Here is a 26,497-nt window from a genome sequence, read left to right as displayed (position 1 = left end):
AATATGTATTTGACTTTTTTATTTGGCACACTGCAGTTTAATGTTGCAAAGCAACTCTTTTTAACTTCAGTGGATATTATACATGGTTATGCTCAGGATATGTCAGCCCATTTCTACTGGAAATGCCTTTTGGTTAAACTTTCAGCAAGGAATTTGCATTTGCACTGTTAAATTTTTATATAGCTTTAATGCACATAAAAAAACAGCTTCTTGTTTAAGTGAAAATAAATGGATGGTGTTTTTTTGCGCTAGTAAAGTTGTGGAGTTGTATTTTGTCTCGCATCAATTATATCGTCAGTTATATCGTTATCGCAAATTTTCAAATATATATCGTGATAAATATTTTTGGCCATATCGCCCTGCTCTATCCCCCAAGTCCGGGAATTATAATGCTGTGATGTTTTGTTTGTTTTTATTTTCCACTCTTTTGAGAATCGTTAAACTGAAAGAATTTAAATTTATAAGAAATGGACTCGTGAGGAAATGCAGTTTCCCTTGAAAGCATTCTGGAAACTCTGTTCTGCGCTGCTTTTCCCGTGTTTACAAAATTATTGCTGCTTGTGGGAGGTCACAATTTTGTCAGTTTAATTTTGTGATATTAAATGGGTTGTCTCGCGCACGTCTTTTTTGTTAGAAAGTGTGAAATGGTCTGTTCTGGTTTATTTCTGGTGTTCGTGCGTTACTGCTTTATTACCATTGATGTGACCATCAACTCTTCAGCATAAAAACTAATCCATACATGTTTGTGGTCTGCGGCACATAGCATGCCTTTTTAAAAGTTCTCTTCTGTATTGTTTACTTGAGCCATAAGGTGACCACATGATTGCAGGCAGCTTCTTTTTTTTTTTTTTTTTTTTTTTTTTTTTTTTGTTCTTGTTCTTCCTCATTTACACCCGTGACTGCTTCTGCTTCTCCAACACTGGGCGGATTTTTCAGTCTTCCCCATCTATCACAGTTCATTTACACTGGAATAAACTGCTAGCTCCTGTACCCGACCCGGGTGAAATCAAAGTGTCTGGTATCTTTTCTGAAGGCAAAGGACGGAAATGATAATGGCTTTACTTTGTTACCGTTTATTACCATTGTTACCATTTAATCTACTGCTGACGGTTTCAAAATCACATTTTTGCCCTCACTGAACAGTTTTAATATCCATACATGAGCAGTTAATTAAAAACCTATAAGGTGTTTGTGGTAACTTGGCTGACGCTAATTAATCTTTTTGTTTCTTTTCACAGGTCCTGTCATCATCGCCATTGATAAGATTTAATGGAAACCAAGGGGTAAGAACGTATTCTGCTCCGTAAACACGCTACTATACCTACATCATCACCTCAGTTTTATTACAGTTGACCTTGTTGAATTATCACAGGTATTTGCCACTTTCAGTTTCAAAAGATGTCTTTATTACACATTTATCAGTCATTTTGTTAGGTTAGGTACACCTATCCATCTGCTTGTTAATGCGGGTATCAGCCACGTGGCAGCAATTTGATTCATTTAGGCACAGAGAGGTTCAGTAATAGGCAGTTCTCTGGGTAATAAATTCTTCATCGATGGCAGAGTACCTCGTTCTGAAGACGGTGAGGTGTACTTAACAGAATGGCAGGTGATTGTATAACGCAGTTCAGATTTTCAAGATGATTTCAATGGTGACGCACCCAACAAGTTTGCTGTTTCTTTGTAAGCATGACACTGTGTGTGAGTGTGAGAAGTTAAAGATGTTAAATGTAATGATGCACTCCTTGCCATTGTGTCATGTGCTGTGTAAGCACTGCTCGACCTTAAAGCACTGTTGCCACAGAACTTGAGGCAGCCGTTTGACCCTGTCGTGATGTTAGTCACGTAAATTTGTTTTCTATTGCTTCTCCTTCCAAATAACGTGATCTGACAAAACTGATTAGTAGGGGAGAAAAAGAAACCTCTTGCAGCTTCATGTCCTCTGCCTCTGTCTTCATACCTATATTCAGACATGTTATGAAAGCAAGATAAAGGAAGGCTTGTGTTTCATGTGTACTCTTTGTCAGTCATGTGTTTGTCCACAGTGGGAATTCTGACGAATGATGTTTGATAGTTTTATCATCTAAGTATCATACAGGACCCCGAATGTCCTGTTAACATTGATCTTCTCCACTTTCCAAATCTCTTTGAATTTTGTCTCTAGTACAAACTGTAACTGAGTTAAAGTTTAAAGTGCGCTTATAAAAGTGATTACATCTAATTTTGTTTATTTGAAATTTTTAAAAATTAATTGTATTTATTTTAACCAGAGTTGAGGCTTTTCTGTTTTTATTTTATTAGATTGTTAGATTTATTTGTCCAAACTGAAAAATGGTCAGATTGAACTACTTAATAGTTCAATTCAATTTTATTTATACAGCACCAAATCACAACAACAGTCGCCTCAAGGCGCTTTATGTTGTAAGGTAAAGACCCTACAGTAATACAGAGACCCCAACAATCAGGTCACCCATTATGAGCAAGCACTTGGCAACAGTGGGAAGGAAAAACTCCTTTTTAACAGGAAGAAACCTCTGGTAGAGCCAGGCTCAGGGAGGGGCGGCCATCTGCTGCAACTGGGTGAGATGAGAGAAGGAAGACAGGATAAAAGACATGCTGTGGAAGAGAGCCAGAGATGAATAAAAAGTATGATTCACTGCAGAGAGGTCTATTAACACATAGTGAGTGAGAAAGGTGACTGAAGAAGAATCACTCAATGCATCATAGGAATCCCCCAGCAGCCTACACCTATTGCAGCATAACTAAGGGAAGTTTCAGGCTCACCTGATCCAACCCTAACTCTATGCTGTAGCAAAAAGGAAAGTTTGAAGCCTAATCTTAAAAGTAGAGCTAGTGTCTGTCTCCTGAATCCAAACTGGAAGCTGGTTCCACAGAAGAACGACTTGAAAACTGAAGGCTCGGTTTCCCATTCTACTTTTAAATACTCTAGAAACAGCAAGCCTGCAGTACGAGAGCAAAGTGCTTTAATGGGATGATATGGTACTATAAGATAATTAAGATAAGATGGGGCCTGATTATTTAAGACCTTTTATGTGAGGAGCAGGATTTTAAATTCTGGATTTAACAGGGAGCCAATGAATGGAAGCCAATATAGGAGAAATATGTCCCTGTCGCTACTCTTGCTGCAGCATTTTGGATTAACTGAAGGCTTTTCAGGGAGTTTTTAGGACATCCTGATAATATTTTGCATGAGTATTGGTGTAGTTTGCATGGTACAGCAAGCAGTGCCATGCAAAGTGCCCAGTTTTCTTTCTTAATGCAAAACGAGTAGCGGACAGTGAAGTAAACAAAGTGAACAGAACGCACTGACGTTCCAGGTGTTTCATATTGCTGAAATTCACACCTGCAAAAAGTGAATGCAAAAAGTAGACTTCATGGAGAAACGGTTCTGTTTTGTTTTTTTCCTTTAAATACTATAATTTAATTGTGCCTCTCCATGATATAAAAATGTCACCGTGGTGCCAGCGCTCCTTGTATCAACAGCTAACTGTCCGCCAATGATGAACGCCCTTACAGGGATTCTCTGCACAAGCAGCTTCTTCCATTAAAGGCAACATGCCTGCTTGACGTGTGTCAGCCTGCCCCGTCTGACATGCATACACTGTCTATTTGCTCTTCTACTTTGGAAACCTTAGTGTTGGTTTGACACTCGGTGGCTTGGTTTGTTTTGTAGTCTGCCATGCCCAGATGTTTTATTAGCAGTGCATCTGTGTCCCAAGTGGTGTTTCTGTTCTGCCAGCATGGTCACAATACCCACAAAAGCAGAGATTTCTAGCATCTTTATCCATAATGATGCTTCATACAGCTGTCTTAATCCTGCCCTCCTACACACTCGCTCTCATTGGCACTGCCTCGTCTGCACCCCAGGCTGTTGGCTTATGTAAAGGCTTTGACACCAGGTTATCTTCGGTCACTGAACGTGATATAAAAAGCTCCGGCACAGGTTGGCACCGTATTGAGAACTGCGGTTAAAATGTGTCTTACTGTTTCCGTTGTAACCTCAGGCAGCCTCCTCATAAGCTTTACAGTTCCCATATCAGCAGGTCTCAACAGGCACAATGAATGTTTGAACTTTAACATGAAAAATGGTTAAAATAAAACGGACGATCATCACTGAATTACAGAACTTAAATTTCCACTGATGGACAAAGTTAAATAGATTGGTGGCTGGTATATTTTCTAACAGCACACTGAAAACTAATTTTTAAAAAAAAAAAAAAAAACCTGCTTGCTAGCAAAACATCAGCTAATATGTGTCTCCTTATGGAAGTTTAATGCTCTAAATATGTTAAAAATATTTTCAGGATGAGAAGTTTTGCTTGACTGTATCCACGAATTGTTTCCTGATGTACACAAACAGACCAGAGTCTGCAGAAGCTCTCCATTCATCATTTATGTATGTAGTCTTATAAACGCCTGTAAAGCAGCAGATGTGACCACTGCTGTAGCTCAAGTGTAGCCAAGTATTTAGTATTTCAGCTTGCATTGTTTTTAAAATCAGAACTAATATTCTTGCTATAACATTATGCACAATTGCCTTGTATTTAAAGTTGTAGCAAGCTTTCCTGCCTGCTGTCAGTATTTTGGTGCACTGCAGAACCATGGAGCCAGGCGCTCTTTCATTTAATGCTCATTTATTTTATGCGTATGAACACGTCTGCTGTGGAAAGATGGCTTTATCTCCAGTTTACAGGCTGATTATTCAACGTGACGCTGCAGTTTTTATGAGAAGCGTCATGGTAGGCATTACCTACCCACCTGTCTTTAACTTAACACACATTTGGTCACATGTTCTGTAGAAGGTCCTGCTGTCTGTTGCCGGTCGTTTCAGGCTGCAGTTATGATGCAGCAGGCTCGCTCAGGGAAAAAATCTGTTGGTGTTAAGATGAGAATGCAAGTCATAAGTGTGAAAGTGGCTGAATTACAGAACAGATGGCCTGGCTGTCAAGAGATCCAATATTCATTCACTCAGATTCATTCATCTGGTTCAGCTCTGACAGAGTTGCACACATACCTTTTAGAAAAGTGGGGAAAAATCCAAAAGGCTAGAAACAAAATGGGAGCCATTTTTTCCAGACAGGTTTCATGTTTTAAATGGGCAAAAAATACAAACGCTGGCTGCATAAAACATGGAAAACCTTGATCTGGATGATGAGACGTCTCTCCCTCCCATTTCATTCTGGCTGCAGAAATATTCTGTCCTAAAATGCAGTTTTGGTAAAAGTGACACACACGTCCTTTTTTTTTATGAATTCTTCAGAAGAGGTGATGGATGTACCAGAGTTTTTCCTGCACACTGATCATCCCACAAAGCAAAGTCATCAGGATTGAGCTTAAAAACATTTTAACCACTTGTTCTTGTTTGATTTTGTCTATTTATCAAATGCACAGAAATTACAGACTGCTGCACAGATAGATAAAAGATTAATTAAACCCACGACTACACATGGCTTAATAGTGCTCATGTCCAAAGTCGCCCCTCCACAGGATCTTCTAGAGCCAGGAAGGACAGTTAAATCTGAAAATGCTGAAACATTCAGTAGCTTTGCCCCCAGATTATGTTTAAAACATGTTTTCCTGCAGGTTGTGCTTCTCCCACATACTCACAAATTCTCATAACGGATTCATTAACTGCTCGATGAGCTGCGTTTCTGGCTCCTCCCCCCGCAGCACATGTAAAAATACCGTGCCTGTTTGTGTTATGGATGCAGAGTGCAAAGAAAAATTATCATTATGCATCTCTTAGTCGAATAGATACAGATAAGCCTGCTACCTCACACTGTTGTAAACCAGTATCAGCACATGTATCAGCAGCAGGACTGGCTCATGTTTCCAGATTTCATTGTTGTATTGCTCTTTTGTGGGTGTGCCCAGGGTAAGGGCTGACTGTGGATTTGCAGAATTCGCCCCCAGATTTCCATTCAGGGTTTGATTGCTGTGCCCTCTGAAAAGGGACTTGGAGGGTCAATTATTAGATCCGGGGTAGGGGAATGTATTATTGTTTTCTTATCCTCCCCCAGATCCATCGTGTCTCTCCTCATGAATCACTGTTTTTCATGACTTTCTTGCTCTGCTCCTGATATCGGGCACCATGATTTCTAGTCAAGCGTAGTCGGCTCAATTGGAGAGGATTTGGACAGCTCTCTGGCTGGCTTGAAGCTGAACAAGTCAATAGTGTCATCCATTTAATCTTGGTGTCTCCAATTTATTAATCTATTTTTTTTCTTACTTTCTAAGCCAAAGATTTGACACTGATAGACTCAAGCCAAGCATATTTCCTTGATTGATATTTTAGCACATAACTAGCAAGTTTTTAAGATAATGAAAGCTGATAGATGACTTGTTAATGACACCTTTTGATTTTATTGTTTTCTCGGTGCAGTCTCTGTTTGCTGACTTGATTTTTCTATTCGTTTTACTTATTTCTTCTCTTCTCACCTTGATGAAAGGTGTGGATATCAAGTTTGTGGGGTTTTGGCTTGATTAAAAAAAAAAATATGAAAGGGACTGGTGTAAATTTGCTGCATCCCCGTCTCTGTAACACTTCTCTTTTTTCTTTTCTTTTTTTTTCTTTTTTAATTTCATTGTTCAGATCCTTTTTAACACTGCAAAGAACTGCACTTAATTTGGTTATGTGTTGAACATCAAACGGTCCCAGCACAAGGTGGTGATGGGTAATCTCTTTAAAATGTTTCTTTGTTTGTATTCCTCTGATTTGTGCTAAAGCTCTCAAAGCTTTAATAATTGGAAGGTTTTAACCATGCAAATAAAGCTTAACCCAGTTTTCTTCTAAAGAGATACTAGGTTCTAGTATCTACCCGCCTCTTAGTCTTGATGCAGACCAGAGCTCTGGGTACTCTGACCAAACCGGATCTGCAGTCACATTTTTCAGCTCCTGCGAGTGTTAAAAGTTCATAACTTATTTAATGTATTATTAAAATGTTGGCTCTACTTAATGCATATATTTTAAAAAAAATAAAAAAAACATCTGTGTCTAGTCCTGCCTGCTCATTGTGAACAAAGACACTTTGGTGAATCAGATGCACAGGTGACACAGACTCGGTCTTGGGTGTGAGGGAGGCTTTTCTTGTCAGGTTTTGATCTCAACGGTGATAACTTTCTTTAGAAGCAGTGCTCGTTCATGGATGAGTAAGTTCATGCGTCCACGTGGTGGTTTTGACAGTTTGTTAGCGTGGAGCCTGAGCCATTTGGTGTGGAGGAGCCTCTTCTCACTCTTTCATCCTCTCCAACGTGAGTCACTGAGTCACTGAGTCACTCCCCTGTGCCCTGCCTCTCAGTCAGCTCCGGTGCCTCTTAATTAGATCTGGATTCACAGTCAACACATCGATCTGCTGCTCTTTCAACTAAACGTGACACACGTACAGTATGTTTAAACTGGATATGTAGGTGTCTTTCAACACCATGACATACTGTATCATTGTTGATCTTCTTCCCACGTGCATTTCGTGTTCTTAAACTGCCGTAACGGGTTTTATAATGTGCTGAAAGCCTGGAGATGCTTGCTAGCTTTGATGGCAACACTTTCGAGCGTGAAACACTCAATAGAAATGCCCTTACTGATCTTAGAGTAAGCTGCTTTTATCTGCATAGTCTGTATTTTCTCTTGTCTTGCTGTTTTTTTTCCTGTTTGCTGTAGGCCAGAGTTTTATTGCAGGTACAAGTAAGTATGTGGGTGCTGGAGTCATAATGGGGCTGCGTCCATTTGTCTCTGTTGCAATGGCAACACTGCCGGTTGATCTGTAAAGACGAGCGATGGGGTCGGGGCTCATTACAAAATGGAGCAAGAACGTTGAGTACATATAGGGCCGGATTTACTAAACGGGACAAACGTGGATGTGAGCACAATCACCACATGGTGCTGATAGGTGTGGCTAGTTTTACGGGTGTTTTTTACAGTTGTGCTGTTTTCTGAGTGCAGGCGGTGTACTTCACTCTTCATAAATCTTGTTGTGCACTTGAGTCATACTTTGTTCCCTAAGAAAGGAACTTCTGAGTTCCCTCCTCTTACACTCGATCTTGTCCCTGCTCTCTCTTTGTAAATACAGGCAGTACAGTGTAGGAGGGTGGTCAGTGTTACTGCTGCTAATTAACTGGGCTAATGCAGATAACGAGGAAAAAGTGTGCTATAATTTCTAAATGATCATTTTCCCTTTTGTTAACAAAGCTGTTTTCAGAGTTATGGAACAGTTTTTACATGTAGGAAAATACAGGTGAGTGTGTCACCTGCAGCCTCCACACTTTCTGTCTTTGGTAAAACAGTTTAGCCGCCTGCATGTGACTTCCAGCACTGACTAAGGAGCCAGTGAGTCACAGGTAGAGCCTCTGATCGAGGCTGGGTCACCAGCAGTAACCTGCTCACCAATCAAGAGGACCTCTGCTAGGTGTCCAAAACCACCAAATAAGTAACGTCAGCCTTTTGTCACACTGGCTCAGTGTGATGCACAGTCCTTGGCGGTGACACCACTTGAATTTGGTCAGATGTGCTGAAAACACAAACCTCCGCCTCCGCTCGCGCTCCTTTAGTGAAGAAGTTTCTTTACACGACGAATCGATTCGCTGTTGAATTCACAGCGTAATAAAATCATTTTGAGGTGAATCAGAAGTGTGTCAGCCAAGGTTTGGGTGTCACCCCGTGCTTTCTCCGCTCACTCTACACATTGCCCTTTAAGAAGATTACCAGCCTGCTTCTTTGCACTGCATTAAAATGTCAGCTGTATTCACACAGAGCCTAACTATAATAGTGCCCAATCTACTTTAAAGGAAAAACGCAACATCTGAATCTCGGCTCTCTTCTAAAACTATTTCCTCTACTTAACCAAAGTATCCAGAAGCTTTGCTTTATGATAAGAGGTTTATTAGCCAGATGACGGTGGTTAATTCTACGTTCACCTCAGTCTTTTATAACCGACACCTGTAGTGCTGGAGGAGGGTTTTTTGTGGGGGCAGAGTAGTATGTGCGCACTGCAACTACATCAAAGGCCAAAGACTGCAGAAATACCTACCATAGTTGTTCTGCTAACATATTTTAGTGGTGCGTTGGGACAACAATTAAAACACTCTGTAGTTGCGAATGAATGCTGTAGAAACACAAGGTGGTAGATGTACATGCATTTTGCATTTTGTGTGGTTTTTTTTTTTTTTTTTTTTTTTAAATGAGCAGAAAATCCCTGGAGCTTTATAAGCTTGCTTTTTTTTTTTTTTTTTTTTTTAATGTTATGTACCACAGTGACATCCTGTTTACAGCAATGCAAACAACATACAGCAAAAGTGTCTGGAAAGTATGTTAAACGTGTTTGTAATATGCATCAGACCTTCGTGAAATCCAGAATCTGCTGAGGTATGTTGTTTTTTTTACTTTCATGCTGAGTTAATGTATCGTGTGTTTTGTTTTTGTCTTCAACAGAAAATTTCAATACCACGCTCAGAAAATTCAAGCGAACTCCAAACTTTTACTTTCTACCTGTCGAATGTGGGCAGAGATAACCCCCAGGGCAGCTTCGACTGCATCCAGCAGTACATCACCAGGTGAAGAGCGCAAACACAAACAGTGCTTTCTTATTCATTTCTGTTATGTCAATACTCGAAGGTGCCTACGGTCGGAGTCAGTCCTCCAACACCAGATGAATCCGCATGTTTGATTTGATGCCCTTCCTGACACAGCCCTCCCATATATCCGGGCTTGGGACTGGCACTAGGAACACTCCATAAAAACACAAGATGTAATGTCATGTTCTGTCAACATATTTAAACCATGTGTAAATAGTCAGCAGTCTTTGGACTTCAATTATCTAACGAGTATTTCCAGGCAGACTGTTGCTTGGAAATACTGTTAAACTCGGGACCTGAGGCCAATCATCAGGTCTCTCAATTCACCGCCTTACAGGCAGCATAGATGAAGACAATGGGGGCTTCGGCCCCGGGACGCTGTGACGTTTATGAACTTTGGTAAATGGTTCAATCGTTCTTCATCTTTTTCCAGTTAAATATGAAAAGGTGCTGCGAGCTGAGTGACGACATTGTTCTGTCGAGTTAACCCAAAATTGAGTTATTAAACAAAATATTCTTGCAAAATAATGTTGAGGTAAGAACTTAAGCTATCTGGTGTTCCAGTACAGTTAAACTTCAATCATGGGTGGTCGGGCCCATCCCAGCAAGTAGAGGTGGGAAAGACTCGACACATAACGTCCGCAAACTGTGACTGAATCAAATTAATGCCAGCAGATGTGTGCGTCGAAGAGGAAGGAAATGGAGGAACAGAATGAGGAACTACAAGGATCTTATACTTGTCAAGTTTCTGACCCCATTGTTCTCAAAGTATTTTTAAAAAGTGGGTCAGCTGGAGTTAATTCGAATCTCCGACTTGATCCTCGTCAACCTCCAGTTGCAGTCTAAAACCCAAATGACAGAGCTCAGCTTCCACCAACTGTGCTAGCACCATCTCATTTTCTGCCAAATCCTCATCAAAGTGGAAGGGAATCAAAGGGAGCCGGAAAGTCTGTGAAAGAATAGGATTTGATGCCGCAGTGAGTCGTACTGTGGGAACCCACAGTTGGCTGGAAATTGAAAAAATAATAGTTGTGCCCTCCGGGGGGTTTAATGGCTCTCATGTGGGCAGGAATGCACGGTGAAGGGGTGGAGTAGTGAAAATAGTCTTTAATACTTAATGTTATAAATACACTGTTGCAATACTTTAAAGTAGGACTCGTTTAAATGTATCACAGGTGTCTTATTCCTCATCTCCAATAAAAAGGATTCTAATTGGGTTTTTTTCAGTTCAAACTTCTGTCCATTCATTCTCTGTCTTCCTCTCTCACCACCTCCTTTTTGTTTTGGCAGTGAAGGGAGCATTCAGCTGGATTGTTTGGGTGGGATCCAGGACAAGATTACAGTATGTGCCACAGACGACTCCTACCAGAAGGCCAAGGAAAGCATGGCCCAGGTTGAGGAGGAGACTCGCAGCAGGAGCGCCATCGTCATCAAGCCTGGGGGACGATACGTAGGTGAGAAAACGCGATACTATGACACATGAATACCAACTGTTGGTCTGTCATTTTCAGAGTCTCCTACTCACACAGACTAGTAAGACTACCAGTGTTGAGCTTTTGGTTCGTGTGAAGCGATATTTCCCTGCAAACACCCACACTTGGCCCGTGCTCTGCTGGTGAATGGGTTCTCACTGGACCAGACGGCTTGTTTGAGCTTCCTCGCTGTGGTTATCTGAATGAAGCGTTAACAGAAAGTGACCTGTGTCTGAACGGCAGTGTACTTTCACGGTAACAGCATGCGTGCTTGCTGTAAAGGCTCATACGCACTGATCCATTTCTCCTTGAATGTAATTTAAAAACACACAGAGGAGGAAATGCCCCCAGGCACATCCACACATAACACGTCCACTTTCTGAATCTCTGTTTTGGTATCAGACCCACACCGCAGTGCCCTGAGCGTCAGTCGAAGCAGAAAGCCGCAGCGGCTCTGCCTCGCTGCCTACAAAGAAAGAAATCTAGTGTGATCCTGTTCAGCATGAGGCTCTGAGTCAAGCACGCTCGGCCCGCGTGCTAGGAAGCAAACGGGGTGTTGGTCTCACGAGGTGATCCGAAAGCAAGGTGTCACTGGGAGATGGCGATCACTGCTGTTTGCTGGAAGTTTAGTGTTGCCACACAGACTTGAACTTAAGATCATTTCACAATGCGTCACCTATGAGTCATCTGCAAGCTCTCCCAGCCTTTAACAGCCACTGTGTCCAAAGATGCTGTGATGAAACTGCAGTTTTTGTTCTTAAGAAAATAAAATACACTGGCTGCCAACCAAAAAGCAACCTGATGACTCATTTTTCTAACACTGTGTTTATTTGTGATAAATTACAGCATAGCTCGCTAAATACCCCTTATAATTAAAATTATCATAAGACGAGCGTCTCGTCGTAACTCGTAAATAAACTGCAGACAGTTTTCCTAAGACGGCTCTTTGAAAGATCCGTTAAAATGTGTAGCATCAGTCTGTGCGTTTTAACTCTTCTCAGGTAAGAAGGTTCAGATCCGGAAACCGGCACCTGGACTCTCAGACGTCGCACCCTTACGGAGGACGTCTCGACCCGTCATCATCTCGAGCAGTACGCTGAAGAAGAGCGCAACTCAGCACAGGCCGCTCCGAGAGCGCCTCGTCCACCTGCTGGCTCTCAAGCCTTACAAGAAGCCCGAGCTGATCCTGAGGTTGCAGAAGGATGGTCTCTCGCCATTAGACAAAGACTCCCTGGATAGCCACCTGCAACAGGTCGCACACACACTCTTGGGCCATCATGTAGATTTCCTGATACTTTGATAGTAGCTGGGCTCACCTGAGATTTCTGCTCCTTTCATAGGTTGCAAACCTGAATGGGAGAGAAAACACTTTCACATTAAAGGACTTTTTGTATAAGGAAATTCAGAAGGACTGGCCAGGCTACACAGAAGGAGACCAGCAGCTTCTCAAGAGAATTCTGTTCAGGTCCGTCAGCAGTCAATAAATATGTGTACGTGTGTTCAGTGAGATAGCATGCCAGCAGTTAGAAGGCTCTGATACTGTAGCAGTGTTCATTTGTACAGCAGCATTTCTGGTAGATCAGTAGATTTAAGTTTCATCTCACGTGTTGTGGCTTAAAAATCTTAAAAAGCACCTTGTTTGTATTTCTGGCGAGAGTTAAGCGCCAGAATGATGGTTATGAGTTTAAAGTCTTACGGCGCATTGAAGTAATGTTTAATATCTATGCATGCTTATTTTTCTTTAATATTTTCCTCGTGTCGTTTATGAGACGTGATCGTTGCATGTATAAGGATATTTTTGGATTGAAATTATTTTCTTTCAGGAATTTTTGGGAGGTATGAATGTGCTCGACTTTCTCTGTCCCCCAGGAAGATTTCTGCATTCCACTGAATTTCCTCTTAGTGTTGTATTTGTTAACAGCGTGAGCTGCTGGCCTCCGTCCCGGTGGAAAAATCTGGTTTCTCATGGTCTGGGACGCCGAGGAAAAGCAAGGGAGTCTATATATAGACCAGCAACATTCAGTCCTCAGTTTGTGTTTACATAGTGGACTCCAGAATAGCTCCAATTATCCACAGTAACCTTAACTGTGCACACACCTGAAGGCAGCCAGGATATTAACACTGAGTGTTCATAATGCAACACCGTGCAACACGCAGTCTCATGCACTGCAACAGTTCTCCGGTTTTTGTCGGAAAGTCTAGTCAGTATTTTATGTGTGTGCTCTTGTATTTTCTTTTTAACATCCGCACATGCTTGCTGCCCATTTGTATGTCTTTACTGTACTTTGAGCTCTTTTTTTGGGAGTTTATCAGCTGACTAGCAAACAGCCTCCCACCTAAATACCACCTCCCCCTCCGTGGCTCCTCCAGTGTTTGGAGCTAATGCAGTCAGTCACGCAGGAGTCGCACAGCAACATGAGTGAGGCGCACATGATGCAAGTGTTCCAGCACATGCTGATCTGTGTGTGAAGTGGCACCTGTCCAAGGTTCAGCCCGCTGTCTCACTGCTCTCACTCCTGCCTGCCTTTGAGTGTCAGCTGCACACTCACTCTCTCTCACTCTCTCACACACACGCCTTGATTTTTACAAGGGCGCGGCACTGACGAGACTTGGTGTACCTAACTGCCCCCTACTGATAAAGTCCTCAGCTGTGGCAGGAGCATCTCCATCTTTATTTTTATGGCCACATGTGGTGTTTGTCCAGTGAATTCTGTTTTTACTGCTAGTGTTTAAGCCAGCGTTAGAACTCTGCTCAGGTCAGCGGACTGAGGTTCCACTTCAAAAAAGCAACTTTAAGGACTGATTCATATATCTGTGGGGAATCCTTGTTAGAGCCTGTGATGTATCCTACCTAAGTGGTCAACATTGTTGTCGTGTCCTGCTGTTAGACGTGCGGTGCCAGTCGATAGGAACAAATCCTGTGACTTTTTTCCCCTCTGTATATTGACACTGATGATTATTCCTTATACTGAGGCGTTGATTGTTGTCCTCTCACTGATATCGTACTTCAACGTTAAACGTAGCTGGAAATGCACAGGGAGAATCGACGGGCCAATCGCAGTAGCCGTGGGATGCTTCAATCTAACGTGTAGTTACGCTTCTCAGGAAGTGTACGTTGTTGCATGTAGCATGCACCGTTTATCCTTGTTCATACTTGGCCGTGCAATGATTCGTGGGTAATGGAGGCAGTTACGATCGGCATGTAAATGTTGCTGGTTTGCCTTTAAATCGACGTTCTGTTATTGTCGGAGCATGCAAAAGTAACCTCTTTATAAATGTAACCCGGCACAACAAGTGTCCATCCCCAAGTGAGCAGCAGCACCACTTTCTTTGTCACTGCAGAGTGTCGTGGCACTCTCTCGCTCATCGTGCACGAGCTGCTGCCAAAACCGTTCAGCCGTTAAATAAACACACTGCAGTGAGTGAGAGATTAAAAAGCATTAAATGTTAAAAATGTGCACAGATTTTATTATTGAAACTTTGCCTTCTCTGTACATAATTAAATGCTGCTCTCAAGTACCTCCTCCTTCACTCAGTTGTCATAGCTACCCTCTGAGCTTCTCAGTGTGACTGTCTCACGTCTTTGAAGTCCTCGTACATACAATTTGCTTGTCACAGAATAAATTTCAGCTAGATTTCTTTTTCTTTTTTTGCCGTGTATGCTTAGAAAAGGGGATTTTAAGCTGTAAGGGTTTAAGTCATTTCAAAGACACTTTATGAGCCCATGATTGCTTCAGACCTGAGAAGCGTGTTAGTGGTGTGGAAGTGTCTCGTCAAACGCTGAGGTTGAAAGAGATCACTTTCCTGCACTTTAAGCCCCTCACTGCTGCCAGTGCATATGTTGCTTTAACTCACCAGGATAGTTGGATAGATAAGAGTTTTAATGCACTGCAGGTATGCATAAACTGTATTAAATTTTCTTGGCTGTCTCTGTCTGTGTGCATGAACTCTCTTAGGAAACAAGCCCAGAACAGCTCTGCACCTCCACCAGAGAGCCCACCGAAAGAGCTGGCCAGCAGCTCTCCATCTCAAGTGAGCCTCCTCTTCCTTTAACCCGTCTCTCACTTCCACACATTTTCCTAAAGCCTCATCTGCCGTTTCCCTCTGCCTCCTCCTCCTCGTTACTGACTGAACATTTAATAATGAGTCTCTTCCTGTGATCAGACCACGATAGATGGCTGGTTAAGACGGAGGAAGCTACATGTAAGAATAGAAAACCCCTGTTTGAGATACAGACCAGGCAGAAAAAAAATCAGTGTAAATACAGAGAGTAATGTGTAACCCAAGCTTGCTTAAGCCTTTTGCATGTTTCCAGCAACCTTGTAGAAAGGCAGGAGGAATAGGGGTAAGATTATTTCCACCTAATGTGTGTACTGGAGCGTTTCTTTCCATTTCCACCAGTTTACCAAACACTGCAGCCTGACCCCCGGACTGTTGTTGTAGTAGTCTGGTGGTTTCTGGTATTTCCCAAGGAGGGTTTTTCTAAATCATCTGGCTGTCTGCAAAAGTATAAATGTTTCCTCTTAGTATCCTACTCTGTGAATTTCCAAAGTGCCTTTTGGAGTAAATGTTTTCTTAAGTGGTTGCTGCTGGTCAGAATTACGCATTAAGGGATATTAGAAGCTCCCCTAGAATCTTTAAATAAATATACACGTTTCCATGAATACTTAACTTTTGTTATTATACAAAATATCCTCTTGGGTGTACTATATCTGCGTGAAATTGTGTTTTCCTGCCTTACTGCCTAAACAATTTTTTGATATTTTCATACTGCCTGTCCTGTTTGGTCTGTACAGACGTCTAAATTTACCATTATTTACACTTCCATTAAGCAGAGGGAGGAGAAGCGGCTCTGCTTTATTAATAGCTCCTTCCACTCAGCTGTTCTTGCCTCAGACACCTACTGTTTGCCCCTTCCTTTCCGCTCACTCCCTCTGTACACACACACACACACACGTTTCCATATCTTAGTGAGGACAACTCGTTGACATAATGCTTTCCCTAGCTTCTTACCCTAACCCTCAGCCTAACCCTGCCCATAACCTAATTGTAACCCTGACACTAAAGCCAAGCCACATTTTGAGTCTGAAAATTGCCTTCAGACTCGTTGGGACGAGCATTTTGTCCCTATAACGGGTTGTTAGTCCCCACAAGCATAGTAAACTTACAATTTTTGGTCCCCACAAAGATATGAATACATACACACAGGCCTCCGGGCTCCATTTTTAGCTGCATTGGTAAAAAGACAGAATCACAGCAGGTAATGCAGCATAAACCTGAGCTGGGTCTGGTCTGAATCAGGGAGTGCTACAGTACAATGGGAAGGCATACCCACACTGATGAACATGAAACTTAAAGTGTAGCCTCCTCCATCATGGCTAATCATAAAGAAGTCTTTTCATTCCGGCTGTCATCTCAGGAGACTTTTGATCTCGGGTGTCAAAGGTGCTTTGTGTGGAGAAGATTAGAAGAGCTTGGGAGGTTCAAGCTGAGCTCCTCACTGGCTCTTTGCCTTTGTTTCACACCACCAAGTCAGGAGAGCAAACAAAGTCATCGAGTCTGCCACTCCCAAAGTCTTCAGAGTGGACTGGGTCAAACAGGGCTGTCTGTAATCTAATCTCTGCTGTTGTGAAAAGGAAGCACAGTCATCATTGTGTCTTTGCTGCTAAGAGTGCTCTTCCTCGAATACTCTGTAGTCTTGTCGTTTTCATTATGTTGCTTTCTGCTCTCATTAGAGTCTCTCCCCTGTCTGATTTCACCTGGAACACTATTTCATATCAAACGCTGTTTTAAGGTATGAAACTAAAACAGTTTTTTTTTTTTGCCAGAAACGGCCCGCTGCCGACTTCATCGACCCACTCGCCAACAAAAAGCCAAGGATATCGCACCTCGCTAGCAAGGCTGCAACACCCCCGGTTAATGGCAAGATCAGCTCTTCCAATGGCAGAGGCGATGCAGGCAGCGCGCAGTCGGGAGTGGCGGGTTCGGCGCCAGATGGCGGAACGCCGTCCGGCTCCCAGCAGCTGCCCATGCTCGACATCCCCCGTCCTTTTGAAGCATTGTCGGACGTCAGCAATGACTCCAGCAACAATGGACGCGACTGTGACTCTCAGGAATTGGCGGTGCCCGAGAGGTTCAGTCAGCCGCCTTCGCTCCCTCAAACATCTTCCCCCAAACACACGGTCCTGGAGGCCCCGCGGGACAAGAGCGCTTCCTCCTTAAACACCAAGTCTAAAAAGAAGTCCAAAAAGCATAAAGACAAAGAGAAGAGCAAAGATAAAGAGAAGGTGAGGGAGAAGGAGCAAGAGCAGGAAAACGAGAGGAAAAGTCGTGACGAGTGTGTGCCGGAGCCTAGTAGAGCCTGTGAGACGAGCCTAGGAAACCTCAAAAGCAACAGTATTCCACACAGAAGCACAGGTGAGAGCGACACACACACACACACACACACACAGCATTTTACTGCGTTAGATGTGGATTTCTGAATAAAAGTAATACTTGATATTTGGATGCTCTCCAGTTAGTCATCACTGTGAGTAGGTGATGCATCATGTGACGAGTCAATTTCTTATCGAACAAACTGAGACCCCTGCTGTTCGAGTTTGTTCCTCATGTACGCCTGTTAATTTCACTGGCAGAAAACAGATGATAGTTAAATACAAATAACAGTCATACTGACGTTTCTCTGCTTTTGCATCAGAGACCTGCACAGATGACACATTGAGATTATTCAAATGTGTGTCCTCGTTTCAGATCTTAATGGGATGTGTAACAGTACCAGTATTCCTTCATCTTCACCTGAAGTGGCAGACTATTTATTGTGAGTAGTCAAGTTTTGACAAACTTCTTCTTGTTAAACTCATCAGAATAAATGAGACGGCCTCCACCGTGAGTCACACATGAGGAGAGGAGATAGTTCACTGTCCCATCGGTGGTGAGACGTGACGTAAAGGAGACGGGTGCGTGCTGGTGTTCAGAAAGCGCTCATTACTTTTTCGTCCTTTTGCCACCCGGCTCCATAGCTGTGGCTGAGACACAAAAATTATACTCCTCCTCCTCACAGCCACAACTCAAACATGAACGCAGACGTGATGACACATATTTTGGGTTACGGTTTAAGTTGCACTTTTCCCGCAGCGTCAGACTTAAAAACCGATATTGATTCTTCTCACTCCTCACAACTTGAACTCAATAGCTGAGGTGTCCTGTATGTGCACTGTGGGACCTTTTCTAAAAATCCTTTAATTACCGAGGCCAGCGAGGTTATATTTCTCGGTTCTGGTAAAGCTTGTGTGTCCTTCTGTCTGTAAACACAGTTTTGAAAGAATTCTTATAAAACGTTGGGGTCATGTTAACAATGCACTCAAATTTGGCTCGCATCCACTGAGGTCTTCGAGGTCAACTCGATGATTTATTTGTGGAAAACTGACAAAAGCCTTATAACTGAGAAACTCTGACTCTTACAACTGTGCTGTGTGTTGTGTCATCTTTTTACTGCAGACAAAGTAAAAGTACATTTAAAAAAAACAAAGAAAATCCAAAGTAAATGCTGCCCAGACAGGGAGTGTCCTTGGTAGAGGTTTGGCTCTTCTTGTTCGGTAATATTTTTTCTGTATTCTTCTCCTTAGGAAATATACAGTGATCAGCTCTCCGGAGCAGCGTCAAAGGTATAAAAATGATTTCAACGCCGAGTACAGCGAGTACCGGGGACTACATGCTCGAATAGAGGGCATCACCCGGCAGTTCACGGTGCTGGATAATGAGCTGAAACAGCTCCAACACGGCACAGACAAGTACAAGGTAGACACCCCGAGAGAGACGCGAAAGATTACACGGCACCACGAGTAACTGTATAATAAACACGACGCTTTTAACTTTCGTATGAGGACGAATGACTTAAACACTTTCCTTCTTTTAACAGACGGTTCACAATCAAATACTTCAAGAGTATCGTAAAATAAAAAAGGTAGGTCGTGGCTCTGACTGACGCTGATGATGAAGTGTGTGAGCGGTTTATCAGATTCTGAAGCTGTGCTTTTTCGTGTCCGTTGCAGACTAATCCAAACTACAGCCAAGAGAAGAACCGCTGTGAATATCTACACAACAAACTGGCGCACATTAAGAAACTCATTGCGGAGTACGATCAACAGCAACTTTAAAAGTGGTTATTAGACTGTGTTCCCTGTTATCTCTGGAAGCTGAGCAGATGGCGGAAAGCTCCAGATTCTGCTTGTGTGGGGAGAAAAGAAGAAGAAAAAAATTGCCATGAAGGGAGTATTCCTCTCATCGGGGCCAAAGGCTCTAGTGGGAACTAAGCGGGACACGCTCTGTTTTTCTTTTGTTTTTTCTTTTGTGAAGATGAGGCGAAGCCTGGTGTGCATCCAGAAAAAGTGGCTCTGTGCAGGTCTGTTTTTCTACACACCCTGCTTATAGTTCAGAGATGTGAAAGTGTCAAACATGGAAACTTTGCCACGTTCTTGGGAGATTTCCAAATTCTTTTTCCTGCTTTGGAAACAGGAGGGACACGGAGATGAAAACTGCAGATTGAATGCCAAATGCAATGAATTTGTTTTTGAGTTGAGAAAAAAATTAAACGAATGATGAAAAAGTTTTCCCCGCTTAGTGAAAAATGAATGGTTGAGATGTCGAACCTATTTCTTTGTATTTATTTTGGATATTAAAATGGGGGATGAGTCTGTTTTACACTCCTCTGTATCAGTACTTTAAAGCTTCTGTTCTCACATTTTGAATGTCTGCCAGTATTTTATCCAGAAGCTGCCTTGCCCGTCTGTCAGTCTTTTGGGATAACTTTATACATCTCTTTTAAAGAGATGCAGATATTACTGTTGATTTGAAACCGGCGCGCACGGTCACACGCGGGTTTGTGCGTTCAGCTTTTCGTTTCTAAAATCATATGCACGCGTCTTAAAGGAGGGGGGCTCGGGTTTGCGGTCCTTCAGGCCGAGCTCGGTTCCTGCGGTGGTCCTAAGTTGTGGTTCAGTTATTGCGTCAGTGAGAAACTATTCTCTGCTGTTAATGAATCGTCTTTCCTGTTTATTACGGCTTTTGTAGCAACAGAATGTGTCCGAGTTTTCTGAGGAGCTCAGTATCAGTGTTACCCTTCTTCGCACTACGGAAGATCCTTGAATTGTAAGCTGAAGCAGACGGGATGCAGACCTACAGCCTTTTTCTTTTCATCTCCGGGAAGTTTTGGAAGTTTGGGCTTGTGCACCATTATCACTTTCAGTTGTGTTCAGATCACGTTTACTTTTGTTTTTGTCTGCTAATCTTCCCGCATGCTAGTCCATCTGAGACGACTGTTAAGATGAAGCCATTTTTGTTCATCTTCCGAGTGGAGCCCGGTGGACCTCCTGCTCAGAGGAGGACCAGTTTTTGCCTTTTTCAAGTGTGATGTCAAGTATTTACAGGGAGCGACCCAAAAAATCAGTTTCCCGGGTCAGCATCGAGTCGAGATGCCCGAGAAACGCCGAGCGCCGTCAGCAAGTGCGTTTCTTATATCAATCTTTTTACGTGAATATGGAGAATCTGCACTTTTTCTTCTGATCTTGCTGTTATCTTGGGGCTTTGTCCAATCGACACACTTCTTTGTCCATCCGAGTGCATGCTTTATGAATGAGTTACAATGAACAGTCTTTGTATCTTTACTTGAAGAAAAAAAACTGCCCAAGGATATTAAAATCCACGCTGAGGCCTAGTCCGACTGTATTATCATGTAATCGAGTAGACGTGACTCTGACCAGCATGTATACCAAAGTGCTTACTGAGTGGGATGACACAAAACGCTCTACCAAATGTTGGCAAAGGAACTTGAATTCCCCGCTTCCAGTTCTCATTCATTTTGTCTATGATTTACCATCCAGTAGGAAGTTCTTCAGTGTTTCCCTGTGAGAGGGGTCAGAGCTTCACACTGGACTTGTCAGGTTTCAGATTTTCATCTCGCTCCTAATGCAAACACTACATGAAGTTCAGAGCTTAGAAACGCGCTGTCGGGTTCAGACCGAGGCTGGATCTGGGACTCGGAAGTCTGTGAGGAGGAATGTTTTGTTACTGGTATCAACACTCGGCATCACCGAGCGTTACATCTTTTAACAAAGACTTTCAGTCACTCTTACTGTACCTTGTTTTCTACAAAGATTCAGACATGATTACTGTATTTCCCTCTCTCTGGTCAAAATCCATCGTGAATAAGTTTATCAGTGAAAGATATTTTGATCCAATGGAGAGCAAACTGGTAATGATATGCCAGCACAAGAGTACCATGTACGAGTTGATTGTGCCAAAATGATCTGTTTGTATAGGTTTTTTTTTTCCCTTTTTCTTTTCCCTTCAGTATATACATGCTGCTGTATAAGCAAAGAGGGCTTTGGAGGACAGTCGTGAAATGTTGGCGCTAAAACCCAAAGCACGCTTTTTGAAAACCATAAGGGACTGGGACTGAGATGATCTTTGTTTCAATAATAAAATTCTTTCAAATCTTTATTTGTGAAATTCTGAATCCGTTGTTGTTGCCCTTTATTGTAATGGTGCTACATTTCCTGCTGTTTCCACATGGCGTCAGGGATATTCAATCATACAGATGAAGTCTTTTTTTTTTTTTTTTTTTTTTTTTTTTTTTTGTTTAAAGCTTTCAAACATGTTTGTGGAAATTCTAATTACTGGAACACTTTCTCTAATTAAGGAAATCCTCAATCTTTTGTAACAATGACTGAATCGACTGGTTTGTAATACAGCAGCTGTCCTTTGGATGGCAGCAGCCTCACACTGTTGGGTTCCACAGCCTCCACACAGTCCTGGCATGCCTCGCCTTTGTCCATGAAGGCAGCAGATTAACTAGAAATATTTAGATCCATGCGGTGTCCCAGATTTCTTTGTTTCTCTTCGTCGGTAAACCCTTACGTGTGCTCGGCGACACCCTCAGGGATCCATTTGGTTGCAAGGGGAATTAGTTAAAAGCTTCCACTTTGTAGTCTACGTGTGTCTTGTGTCTAATTGGCATCCTCTTATAGTTTGTGAATGTATGTTTACTGACACTTAAACGTGGATCCGCAAAAAGGCCTTGGCATGGCACCGTGAGCAGAGGATGCTCCAGCCAGGCAGCGCAGGACGAGGCTCGCTGTAATCTGACACACTGTGAAAGATCCCAGAAATCTACATAGCGACTGCGTTCCAGTTGGCTGGGCTGAGCTGTGCCTGAGCCTCGCTGCGCATGGCTCTCATCCCAAAGCTGGCCTCAGAGCTGCTGAGGGAGCTGGAGGGGAGGGTGGGCTGGTCAGAGAGTTCACTGTGGCAAGCTGCCATCTCCCCCTCTCCTCAACATACAGCAGCATATACACAAACATGTTTACACACAGAGGTCTCCCCTCCCCTCTCTCTCTCTGCTGAAAACTGCAGAGGGATCTGCTTCTATTCAGATTCTGTGCTAACAGAGCAAGCTAGTGCTTTCACGTGAAAATGTAGGCCGTAGTTGAAATAAAGGGCTGACTTTTATTGAAGGTAATTGGCATGACATAATCGATTAATTTAAAAGGCTTTATTATGCTCTCCTTACTGTTGCAGTGGTGGATGCTAATATTAGAGGCGGCCAGAGTTTCAAAGATGGATAATTCATGTGAGCCAGCAGTTCCACCGTCACACTGCTCTGACCAGCTTTTTCTGCCCTCCGCTCTGTGTGATGTCATTGAGTCATCTTTTATCCTGTCTTCCTTCTCTCACCCCAACCGGTCGCAGCAGATGGCCGCCCCTCCTTGAGCCTGGTTCTGTCGGGGATTTCTTCCTCTTAAAAGGGAGTTTTTCCTTCCCACTGTCGCCAAAGGGCTTGCTCATAGGGGCTCATATGATTGTTGGGTTTTTCTCTGTATGTATTATTGTAGGGTCTACCTTACAATATAAAGCGCCTTGAGGTGACTGTTGTTGTGATTTGGTGCTGTATAAATAAAATTATATTGAATTTAATAGAACCAGGTGAACAGAGGAAGCCCCACCCACCCGGTGTTTATTTCTTTCGTTTAAAAAGTGTAGCCAAGCAGAAGAAGGGTGGTTGACCTTAAAAACGGAGCAGCTACAAGAGTTTATTTCTGACAGTGGGTGGACTCGGAGCCCTCAAATGGTAACCGCTGGTTACTCTGGGTGGATTAAGGGGCTGCTAAGATAAATAAGGAGCATACAGAGTCCAGGAATGAAAATATGAGGTCTAAAAATGAGCATAATTGGTTTCCTTTAAGTATACGGACACTTAAAATAGCTACGGCTAAAGCCCATGCTAATGAGGATCCTAAAAACAAACAAGCTGCTTTACCATTAGCCGAACATTTTTTAAGAAAGTGTCTTCACACCTAAGTCGGCTGAAACATTGCTGATTTTAGCAGCTGATGTGTGTGATGGCAGTTGCATTTTTAAAATGCATCAGTGGTTTCTCAAAGTTGGCGCTATAAGTCTGCTCTGACATAGGTGTGAAAAGTCTCATCTCTCAGATACATGAGAGGGTTAGTGCAAATGGTTTCAGACAAAACGGGCAAACGTGAAGCAGCGATAAACATCTGCTAAGCCTTCAAGCTTTGACCAGCTGCATTCGCCTCACTGAAATTTCTATTTTTTGTGTCTTAACCACAAAAGAGGTTCCACCAGGGAAAGCTAGTTTTCCCATAATACTCTCTTAAGTGCTCTTTGACCTGGGAGTTTACCATCTTGATTATCTCTTATTCATTCTGCAGCACCAGCCAAACTTGCAGCTTGCTGCGTCTTCTCCTCTATTATGGACGGGTTTCTGCTTCATATCGACTGCCTGACCTTCAGGGTCATTTCTAATATCAGGAGGTTTCCTTCCTTCATTGCTGATCTTCTTCCAGATGCTGCATCCTCATCATCAGTTGGCAAAAGAGACGTCTAGCACCAGGCAGACACATTCCCATTTATATGATAATATATGACTTCTTTGAGTATAATAGAAACATCCCACTTCACCAGGCATAGCTATTTTGCTTGGATCTAATGCTTTCAAAATCAAGATACCATAGCCTGTCAGTCTATCTGGTATGGTGCAGTTTTGTGGCTAAAGGTCAGAAATTTGAACTACAGTCTCGGTTCACATTCAGGCTACACATGACTGAACCTTCTTGTAAACAATGCTGGCTCTGTTGAGCTGAATCAGCCAACTTTTCTGTGAATGAGCTGAGGTTATTTCTCTCTTCGCTCTATCTGTTGTTTAAACCATGTACTCATTCATCCACTTATCCTCACATGTAATTTATCATTCAATAAAAAATACAGCAACATAACCCATGAAAGTATAAATGTCTCTCCCATAACCGCCCTCAGTTCAAATGACTACAGTAGCATAGATACTTCTGCACGTCCTTCAGTGCATTGTATTGTTTTTCAGCAAACATCGTGCTGCATGAGAACAAAAAGACAGGCAAACAGATTATGAAAATTATATGGTGACTTGACCGGGTAGTAACCCAACCCTTCCTCAACCACACAGTCCATAATAAATCATCACTCACTGTGGACATTTCACAGCCATGCAATAAAGTAAGTAACAATTTTACTATAATTAGCTCCCCAACTACACCATCAATTTTGAATGAGATGTGCCCAATTTCTTACACATCATATCCATGTTTAACTGTTTTGCAAGTGCACAGAAGTGTATAAACAGCTGTTTGATAAAGAGTCATAGATAGGTAGATACTTGCCTGCATAAATACTGAAGAACTTCCTTAAGAAACATTTCTGTATTTCTGTCATATATATCAAACAGCTGGTTTTGTTCTATAAAACTGTTTTCCAGCCAACCGACTTACTAGTTTTAAAATATAAATGAAATTCCTCGGGCCGTTTAAAGTCTTTACATGCAGATGTTTGAGGCTCCTGGGCAAAGCTGTAAGTCTTGTGAACAACAGCAATCTTTGGTAAATATTGTACTGACAGTTTTTCACTTAGGCCTTTGATCCAGACTCTGGGCTGCTGATATTGCATGTGTTTGCACATCTCTGTTCCTGCCTATAGTCAGCTACAGGTCTGTGCTCAAATTAACTAACAGGGGTAGTCTTCAAATAGATAATGATAACAAAAGAAAATAGTTGTCATTATTATTATTATTATTATTAGTAGTAGTAGTAGTAGTAGTAGTATTAGTATTAAAGACCTAATTAAAATTACAAAACATCAGCACTGGGAGACAGAGTCCCCGAGTAGAGACAGTGAAACAGTTGGAAAGCTCTTTGAGTTGGACACAGATTCCAAAATACAAACCTACACATTTCTAGCTGTTCTTAGGAAATGAGCAAACTGCATTTTACAGTTGGTGTACCTCAGGGATATGTGTAAGAGTCCCTATTATTTAATCTACAGCCTATGTTCATGATCTTCTTCGGTATTGCCACTGGTTCAAAATGTAAGTGTGTGCAGATGACACAGGTGTACTCATGCAAGTGTGCAAACGTTTAACAGCTGTTGCACTGAGACCTGCTGCGGAAAGAAAAACACAATGGTCCATTTAGCACTAACGCTCTATATATGGTCCTTTACAAATAAAGATGATGTACTGCATGATGTGATCACTGACAAGTTGCTGCAAAGATCAAAGTGAGGGTTATTTATATGACCGCTTTAAGCCTGACGAATCATTGTTCAAGACCACTCTACAGAATTACAAGAAACAAAATATAAAGAAACAATGGGTGGCTCAAGACTTTTGCACAGTATTGTAAATAACAGCATGTAAACATGTGTGTGGTAGTATGCCCTTATTTTGACCCTAAGCTGGGCGTATGAGGGTGAAAGTGAGCTTTGGTGCGGCTCCTCTCATGAGGAACACTTTCAGTAATATCAAACCAAAAACAGAATATTTTTGCAGAATTTGATTAAACTCATCTAATTACAGCTCATGAGATGGAAATTATCGTTTAAATTAGGACTTGTTTTTATTAAGTAATTAATAAAGCCCAACTGGTCGTGGCAGATGGCCGCCCCTCCCTGAGCCAGCTTCTTCCGGTTAAAAGGGAGGTTTTTCCTTCCCACTGTCGCCAAAGTGCTTGCTCATACGGGGTCACATGACTGTTGAGTTTTTCTCTATCTGTGTTATTGTAGGATCTACCTCACAATATAAAGCGCCTTGAGGCGACTGTTGTTGTGATTTGGCGCTGTATAAATAAAATTGAATTGAATTGAATTAAAGGCTGTAAAATAATATTTAGGTCTAATTTTCAATGTTTTATATTTTATTTGTATATAAACTTTCTATAACAACACCTACTACATAAAAACGTGTCCTTAATTATGTTGTGTAAAACAGAATGTGTTTGTTAGTACTCGTTGCATTGTTATTTGCGTTATATTTAATTTACCTAAAGCTATAATTTATATTTATAATTTATGGGTAAATAAAAGTGTATTATGTTGAGAATCAGAGTCGAATG

General features: G+C 42.1%; 1 protein-coding gene across 1 annotated transcript in view; it reads left to right on the top strand.

Moving 5' to 3' along the window:
- ell (elongation factor RNA polymerase II) overlaps positions 1 to 21,562 on the top strand; it is a 44,431-nt gene extending 22,869 nt beyond the window's left edge. Inside the window, exons 2-12 of the mRNA XM_063465835.1 lie at positions 1,239 to 1,283; positions 9,446 to 9,567; positions 10,879 to 11,042; positions 12,062 to 12,312; positions 12,401 to 12,525; positions 15,017 to 15,092; positions 16,889 to 17,477; positions 17,811 to 17,877; positions 18,686 to 18,857; positions 18,979 to 19,023; positions 19,112 to 21,562. Coding sequence (XP_063321905.1) covers positions 1,239 to 1,283; positions 9,446 to 9,567; positions 10,879 to 11,042; positions 12,062 to 12,312; positions 12,401 to 12,525; positions 15,017 to 15,092; positions 16,889 to 17,477; positions 17,811 to 17,877; positions 18,686 to 18,857; positions 18,979 to 19,023; positions 19,112 to 19,216 — 1,761 coding nt within the window. The 3' untranslated portion in view covers positions 19,217 to 21,562. The remainder of the gene's footprint in view (positions 1 to 1,238; positions 1,284 to 9,445; positions 9,568 to 10,878; positions 11,043 to 12,061; positions 12,313 to 12,400; positions 12,526 to 15,016; positions 15,093 to 16,888; positions 17,478 to 17,810; positions 17,878 to 18,685; positions 18,858 to 18,978; positions 19,024 to 19,111) is intronic.
- Positions 21,563 to 26,497: the final 4,935 nt, after the last annotated feature.

This window comes from Pelmatolapia mariae, linkage group LG23 (genome assembly GCF_036321145.2).
Source record: "Pelmatolapia mariae isolate MD_Pm_ZW linkage group LG23, Pm_UMD_F_2, whole genome shotgun sequence".
NCBI classification, from domain to species: domain Eukaryota; kingdom Metazoa; phylum Chordata; class Actinopteri; order Cichliformes; family Cichlidae; genus Pelmatolapia; species Pelmatolapia mariae.
The sequence above is the reverse complement of the archived record's forward strand: the minus strand, read 5'-3'. Positions and strand labels throughout refer to the sequence as shown.